Here is an 8,499-nt window from a genome sequence, read left to right as displayed (position 1 = left end):
CCCCAACCCCCCCAAACCCCGATGCCACCCCCGCCACCCCCGCGGGGACAGCGACACACCCGGGGTACCCTGACCCCCCCCATCCCCCCCCCCTCCATCCCCGCTCATTAGGGCTCCCCCCCCCCAATCTCGGCGCTAATTAATTCTCTCATTAAGGCCGGGGCGGGCGCGGGGCCGGCGGTGTCGCGGCTCTGGGGGTGGCGTTGTCGCCGCTGTCGCCTCCCCGGGGAGGATTTTTGTGCTGCGGCCGCATCGATCCCGCCCCGTAAAAATTCGGGAGCCCGTGATGGATCGCGGCCACCCCCGCGGCCCCGGGAATTGTCGCGATGGATTGTCCTCGAGGGAGCGGCGGGGGGGGACAAAAAAAAAAAAAATTAAAATTAAAAAAAAAATTAAAAAAAAAATGAACAAAAGGGATGGAATGCGGGAAAACCTGCACGGGAAAAAAAAAAAAAAAAAAACAACAAAAAAAAACCAACAAAAAAAAGGTGGGAAAAAAAACAAAAAACGAGTGGGGAATAGGAAAAAAAAAATGAATTTTAAAAGGCACGGGGTATGGATGGAATGCATAAAAAAACCGCGTGGGGAATAGGAAAAAAAAAAAAAAAAATGAATTTTAAAAGGCACGGAATAGGAGTGGAGCGCATGGAACGGGGAGGGAAATGGAGAAAATTCCTGAAAAAACGCGTGGGGAATAGGAAAAAAAAATGAATTTTAGAATGAACACAATAGGCGTGGAATGCGTGGAACGGGAGAGAAACGGAGAAAATTCCTAAAAAACGCGCGGGAAAGAGAAAAAAAAAATGCATTTTAGAATGCACAGAATGGGCGTGGAACGCATTAAAAAACGCGTGGGGAATAAAAAAAAATCATTTTAAATTACACAGAATAGGCGTGGAATGCACGAAACAGGTGGGAAATGGAGAAAATTCATAAAAAACCGCGTGGGGAATAGAAAAAAATGCAATTTAAAATGCACCGGAAATGCATAAAATGCATTAAAAGGCGAAAAAGCGGGCGGGAAATGGAGAAAATGAATTTAAAACGCGTGGGAAAAAGCAAAAAAAATGCATTTGGGAATACACGGGCAATGCAGGAAATGCATAAAACAGGCGGGAAATGGAGAAAATGCATTAAAACCACGTGGGAAATACAGGAAATGCATGGAAAGCACAGGGAAAAAAAAAAATAGAAAAAGGCACGAAAAGCACGTGGAGAAGGCAGAAAATTCATTAAAAGTAGAAGGAAAATAGAAAATGCATAAAAGCACTGGGAAAATAGAGAAAATGTGTTTGAAATCTAAGGAAAATAGAGAAAATTCATTTAAAATCCAGGGAAAATAGAGAAAATGTGTTTAAAATGCAAGAGAAATAGAGAAAATTCATTTAAAATCCAAGGAAAATAGAGAAAATTGATTTAAACTTCAGGGAAAATAGAGAAAAGGCATTAAAATACAGAAAATTCCATACATGGAAAATAGAGGAAATCGAGAAAATTCCTAAAATCCAGGCGGGAAACGCAGAAATGGCACAAAAATCCGCAGGTGGCTGCACGGGGAGGGCAGGAAAGGCAGGAAATGCAGGGGGAAATGCAGGAAATGCAGGAAATGCAGCCGAAATGAGCACGTGGGATGCACACACAGGATGCAGACGTGAACAGAGCTGACACGGGGTTACACACCGTTTACACACCATTTACACACCGTTTACACACGATTTACACCCAGAATTTACACACAGAGCTCACAGTCACACAGGATGGACACACTCAGAATTTTTACACACGATTTACACACAATTTACACACTCAGAATGACACTCACGGTATACACACACACACGCAGGATTACACACAGTCACACACAACAATTTACACACAATTTACACCCACACAGAATTTTCACACCCAGAATTTACACACGGAGCTCACAGTCACACAGGATTACACACTCGGAATTTACACACGCACAGCTCACAGAATTACACAGAGCTCACACTCACAGGATGAACACAATTCACACACACAATTTACACACACACATGAACTGAGTGAACATGATCACACACAGCTCACACACACAGGGTGAACACACAGGGGATTACACACAGAATTCCACCCAGCTCACACAAAGCCGTCACATGGATACACACACAGGATACACCCAGCTCACACTCAGGGTGAACACACCCAGCTCACACTCAGGGTGAACACACCCAGCTCACACTCAGGGTGAACACACACAGCTCACACTCAGGATGAACACACACAGCTCACACTCACAGAGCTCACACTCACATGGAAACCATGCACACACACACAGCTCACACACAGCTCACACACACGGGATGCACTCACAGCTCACACTCAGTCATGGGATGCACACACAGAGCTCACAGTCATGGACTGAGCATGAACACACACGGAGCACACAGAGTGCACACAGAGCACACACAGAACACACAGAGTGCACACAGAGCACACAGAGTGCACACAGAGCACACAGAGCACACACAGCACACAGAGCACACACAGAGCACACACAGCACACACAGAGCACACACAGAGCACACACAGAGCACACACAGAGCACACACAGAGCACACACAGAGCACACAGAGCTCACAGAACACACTCAAACTCACACACACCTGCGCGGGCCCTGCACACACACCTGTACACACATCTGTATGCACATCTGTACGCACACCTGTACACACATCTGTACACAAACACACCTGTACACACATCTGTACACACCTGCATGGGAGCCGTGCCGACCCCCAGCCTCGCACCCCATGGGCCCACTCGGACCCGAACCGGGGACAGGAACGGGGGACAGGAACCGGGGACAGGAACCGGGGACAGGAACCGGGGACAGGAGTCACGGACCCACGCCCAGCCCCCCCCCCCCCCCATCCCCCCCCCACTCCGCGTGGGACCCCCAGCACCGGGCGGGGGGGGGGGGGGGAGCCCCCAGGATGGCGCTGGGAAGGGACCTGATGTGTCCCCCCCCCCCCCCATTTTGGGGTCCCCTGCACCCCTCAATCCCCGCACCCCCCCACCCCCCCCTCCCCTCCCCCCCCGCCGCCGGCCCCTCCCCGCCCCCGCCGTGCCCGGGGCCGTCGGGCGAGCGGGCGGAGCGGGGCTCGCTGCGGGCGCGGCGGCGGCACCGGCCGCAGGTACCGGGGGGGTGGGGAGGGGGGTCCGGCCTGGCCAAGGGGGGGGTCCCCCCAAATCTGGGGGGTCCCGGGGGGGGTCCCGGAGATTCCCCGCCCGGTTCCGACCCCGCGGGACGCAGCGGGGACAGCGCGGGGACAATCCCGGGGGGACAATCCCGGGGGGACAATCCCGGGGGTGCCGCTCCCCGCGTGTCGCTCACGGGGAACTTGGGGAGAAGTTGCCCCGCGCGTCGTGGCGGGGCCATCGCGGATCCTCCTCGGTTCCCTCGCGTTTTCATCCCGGTTGTTCCATCCCGGTTGTTCCATCCCGGTTCCTCCCCGGCTCCATCCCGGCTTCGGTCGCGGATCCTCCCCGGCTCCATCCCGGTTCCTTCGTGGCTCCATCCCGGCTCCGCTCGCGGTTCCATCCCGGTTCCATCCCGGTTCCCTCGCGGCTCCGGTCCCGGTTCTATCCCGATTCCGGTGGCGGCTCCATCCCGGCTCCGGTTACATCACCAGCTCCCACCCCGGCTCCGGTCCTGGCTGCTGCAGGAGCTCCGCTCTGACTCCGTGTCCGGCTCCGCTCCCGGCTCCGCTCCCGGTACCGCCTTCGGTCCCTTCAGCACCATCGGCTCCGGTTCCGTCCCCTCCGCCAGCGCCGGTCCCGGCTCCGCCCGCGGCTCCGGCCCCGGCCCCGGCCACAGCCCCAGCCCCGCTCCCGGTGCCACCGCCGGCCCCGCCCGCGGCTCCGGCCCCATTCCCGATCCCACTCGCGACTCCCGATCCCATTCCCGGCTCTTGGTTCCATTCCCGATCCCATTCCCGGTCCCTGGTCCCATTCCCGATCCCATTCCCGGTCCCGATCCCATTCCCGGTCCCGTCTCTGCTGTGGGTCCCATCCCCGGCTCCACCCGCAGCTTCTCCTCCAGCCTCAGCCCCACTCCCGGCCCCACTCCCGGCCCCATCCCCGCTCCCGATCCCATCCTCGGCCCCATCCCCTCTCTGGGTTTCACCCCCGGCTCCACCCGCAGCTGCAGCCGCTGCTCCCATCCCTGTCCCTGCTCCATCCCTGTCCCTGCTCCCATCCCTGTCCCTGCTCCCATCCCTGTCCCTGTCCCTGCTCCCATCCCTGTCCCTGCTCCCATCCCCGTCCCATTCCTGTCCCCATCCCCGTCCCCACCAACTCCAGCCCCATCCCCGCTCTGTCCCCATCCCAATCCCATCCCCACTGCCATTCCCTCCTCTCCCAACGCCACCAGCAGCCACATCCCCGTCCCCATCCCTGTCCCTGTCCCCGTTCCCATCCCCATCCCTGTCCCCATCCCTGTCCCCTCCCCGTCCCCTCCGGGGCTCCAGCCTCAGGCCCGGCCGTCCCCGCCGCTCGCCACCATCGCTCCCAAGGGTGACGAGGACCTGCTGGCGCTGGCCGCGTCGCGGCTGAGCCGCAGGAAGCGAGTGGCCGGCGTGGCCATCGGCGTGGCCATGCTGCTGGTGCTGCTGGTGGCCATCCCGCTGCTGGTGCACGGCTCCAAGGCGGCCGCGCACTACGAGATGCTGGGCAGCTGCCGCATGGTCTGCGACCCCTACCCCGAGCTGGCCCCCGCCTCGCCACCGCCCTTCCTGCCCGGAGCCAAGGGCGAGCCCGGCCGCAAGGGCCGCTCCGGCCTCCGGGGGCCACCGGGACCACCGGGCCCGCGGGGACCACCGGGAGAACCGGGCCGGCCGGGGCCACCGGGACCACCGGGGCCGGGGCCGGGCGGGTACATCCCGTCCTTCTACAGCCCCAAAATCGCTTTTTACGCCGGGCTGAGGAAGCCGCACGAGGGTTACGAGGTTCTGCGCTTCGACGACGTCGTGACCAACGTGGGCAACTACTACGAGCCCTCGAGTGGCAAATTCACCTGTCCCCTGCCCGGCATTTACTTCTTCACCTACCACGTCCTGATGCGCGGCGGGGACGGCACCAGCATGTGGGCCGACCTCATGAAGAACGGGCAGGTAACGAACGGGGACCCCCCGAGACCCCCGGGGACCCCCCCCGAGGATCCCCCCGAGACCCCAGCCCGGATCTCACCCCTGGATTTCACCCCCTGGATCTCACCCCTGCGTTTCAGCTCCAGGTTTCATTTCCCGGTTTTCACCCCTCGGATTTCAGCCTCGGTTTTTACCCCCTCGGTTTTCACTCCCTGGGTCTCATCCTCGGATTTCATCCCCAGGTTTCACCTCCCCGATTTTCACCCCCTGGTTTTCCTTCCCGGATTTCCCCCTCAGTTTTCAGCCCCCGTTTTCATTCCCGGATCTCACCCTCGGTTTTTACCCCCAATTTTCAGCCCCCATTTTCATTCCCGATTTTCACCCCCCGGTTTTCATTCCTGGTTTTCACCCGCCGGATTTCATTCCCGGTTCCCCCCCCTTGTTTTCATTCCCGGTTTTCAGCGGCCTCGGGGTTGTTGTTTTGGCCCAGCTCGGTTTTGCTGGTTTGGTTTGGGGAATTTCAGGTTCTCATCCGGGTTCCATCCGTTCGTGATTTTCCATCCTCAGCTCTGCTCCATCCCAAATTCCCCCCCCCCCCAGATTTCCATCCTGCTTCCCCCAATCCCTCATTCCCCATCCCCAGTTCCTCCCCAGTCCCATTTTCCCCATCCCATCCTCCCCCCCAATCCCTGATTTCCCATTCCCAGTTTTCCCACATCCCATTTCCCCCCTCCCAATCCCCTCCATCCCTGATTCATCCACCCCAGCGGCCCCATTCCCATTTTCTCCATCCAATCCCCTCCAGTTCCCATCCTGCTTCCCCAATCCCTGATTCCCTGCTCCATCCCAAATCCCCACATTCCATTTTCCTCATCCCAATTCCCACCCTCCTCCCCCTCATCCCTGATTTCCCATTCCCAGTTCCTCCACCCTGCCCAGTCCCCACATCCCATTTCCCCCATCCAATCCCTCCCCACATTCCCATCATTTTCCCCATTCCTGATTCCCCGTTCCCAGTTCTGTTCCTTCCCAGTCCCTACATCCCATTTTCCTCATCCAATTCTCTCTCAAATTCCCATCCTTTCCCTCCCCAAATCCCATCCTTTCCCCCATCCCTGATTCCCCATCCCCAAATCCCATTTCCCCCATCCAATCCCTCCCCAAATTCCCATCCTTTTCTCCATCCCAGATTCCCCATTTCCCCCTCAAATTCCCATATTTTTCCTCCAAATTCCCATCCAATCCCACCCCGAATTCCCACCTTTTCCCCCATCCCAGATTCCCGGGGGGGCTCTGCCCCTCCCGCTCCCTTTGTTCGCTCATCCCGGACTTTTCCCATCCATTTATTCCGGGAAAATCCAGGAAAACAAACCAGGATTGATCCCGGGGGGGGGGGGTCCCCGGGGGGGGTCCCGGGCTCGTGGCCAGCAGCGAGTGACCCCCCCAGGACCCCCCCCCCGGGAACAGGGATGGGGGAAAAATGGGAATTGGGGGGGATGGGATGGGGGAAAAATGGGATTTGGGAAATCAGGGAATGGGGGAAAGAATGGGAATCGGGGAGGGATGGGAATTTGGGGGGATTGGAGGGGATTTAAGGGTAGGATTGGATGAGGGAAATGGGATTTGGGATGGGGAAATCAGGGATGGGGGGATTGGATTGGAATTTGGGAGATGGGAATTTGGGGGATGGGAATTTGGGGGGGATTGGATGGGAATTTGGGGGGGGTTGGATGGGAATTTGGGAGGTTGGAATTTGGGGGGGGTTGGATGGGAATTTGGGAGGTTGGAATTTGGGGGGATTGGATGGGAATTTGGGGGGGATTGGATGGGAATTGGGGGGATTGGATGGGAATTTGGGGGATTGGAATTTGGGGGGGATTGGATGGGAATTTGGGAGGTTGGATGGGGGAAATGGGATCTGGAGCCTTGGGGGGGGACTGGAATTGGGGGATCAGGAAAGGAGAGAGCGGATGGGAACTGGGGGGGCGGTGACAGCCAGGAGGGTCCCACTGGTGTCACCCCCGTTCCTGGTGACATTCGGGTGTGACAGGGGGGTGACAGGGGGTGACAGGGGGTGACAGCCGTGTCCCCCCATTCCTGGTGGCATTAGGGTGTGACAGGGGGGTGGCAGGGGGTGACAGGGGGGTGACAGGGAGGTGACAGGGGGGTGGCAGTCGTGTCCCCCCGTTCCTGGTGACATTGGGGTGTGACAGGGGGTGACAGGGGGTGGCAGGGGGTGGCAGGGGGTGACAGCCGTGTCCCCCCGCTCCTGGTGACATTCGGGTGTGACAGGGGGGTGACAGGGGGTGGCAGGGGGTGACAGCCGTGTCCCCCAGGTCCGGGCCAGCGCCATCGCGCAGGACGCCGATCAGAATTACGACTACGCGAGCAACAGCGTCATCCTGCACCTGGACGTGGGGGACGAGGTGTTCGTCAAACTGGACGGGGGCAAAGTGCACGGGGGCAACACCAACAAGTACAGCACCTTCTCCGGCTTCATCATCTACCCGGACTGACCCCCCGGGACCCCCTGAGACCCCCCGGGACCCCCCAAAATCCAGACCCTTCATCATCTACCCGGACTGACCCCCCGGGACCCCCTGAGACCCCTGAGACCCCCCCAAAATCCAGCACCTTCATCATCTACCCGGACTGACCCCCCGGGACCCCCTGAGACCCCTGAGACCCCCCCAAAATCCAGCACCTTCTCCGGCTTCATCATCTACCCGGACTGAGCCCCCGAGACCCCCTGAGACCCCCCGGGACCCCCCAAAATCCAGCACCTTCATCATCTACCCGGACTGAGCCCCCCGGGACCCCCTGAGACCCCCCGGGACCCCCTGAGACCCCCCCAAAATCCAGCACCTTCTCCGGCTTCATCATCTACCCGGACTGAGCCCCCGAGACCCCCTGAGACCCCCCGGGACCCCCCAAAATCCAGCACCTTCATCATCTACCCGGACTGAGCCCGGGACCCCCGGGACCCCCCCCAAAATCCAGCACTTTCTCTGGCTTCATCATCTACCCCGACTGACCCCCCGAGACCCCCCCGAGACCCCCCAAAATCCAGCACCTTCATCATCCACCCCAACTGAGCCCCCCGTGACCCCCGGGACCCCCCAAATCCCGCAGCTTCTCCGGCTTCAGCCCCTCCCCCCCCGCGACCCCGGCCCGGCCCCGCCCCCCCCCGCATGGCAGCACCCCCGGGGGGGGCACAGGGGTGTCCCAGTCTGTCCCAGTTTGTCCCAGTCTGTCCCCAATAAAAGGCGCTGGGGCTGGATCGCGGCTCTGCTTCTGCTGGGGGGGGACACAGGGGTGACACAGGGGACACCACGGGGACACAGGGGTGGCACAGGTGGACACAGGG

General features: G+C 59.4%; 1 protein-coding gene across 1 annotated transcript; it reads left to right on the top strand.

Moving 5' to 3' along the window:
• Positions 1–4,625: 4,625 nt before the first annotated feature.
• On the top strand, positions 4,626–7,705 carry C1QL4 (complement C1q like 4). The gene is made up of 2 exons (XM_088180842.1): positions 4,626–5,156; positions 7,469–7,705. The coding sequence occupies exons 1-2, from the start codon at positions 4,641–4,643 to the stop codon at positions 7,646–7,648; spliced, it is 696 nt and encodes a 231-aa protein (XP_088036968.1). The 5' UTR covers positions 4,626–4,640; the 3' UTR covers positions 7,649–7,705.
• Positions 7,706–8,499: the final 794 nt, after the last annotated feature.

The sequence above is a fragment of the Sturnus vulgaris genome, chromosome 30 (genome assembly GCF_052056855.1).
Source record: "Sturnus vulgaris isolate bStuVul1 chromosome 30, bStuVul1.hap1, whole genome shotgun sequence".
In the NCBI taxonomy this organism is placed as follows: Eukaryota; Metazoa; Chordata; class Aves; order Passeriformes; family Sturnidae; genus Sturnus; species Sturnus vulgaris.
Note: the sequence above shows the minus strand (reverse complement) of the source record. Positions and strands in the feature narration are given on the sequence as shown.

Coding starts and splice junctions, on each gene's coding strand:
- C1QL4 (XM_088180842.1), top strand. CDS start 4,641: ATGCTGCTGGTGCTGCTGGTGGCCATCCCGCTGCTGGTGCACGGCTCC. Junction 5,157..7,468: donor ACCTCATGAAGAACGGGCAG/GTAACGAACGGG, acceptor CGTGTCCCCCAG/GTCCGGGCCAGCGCCATCGC.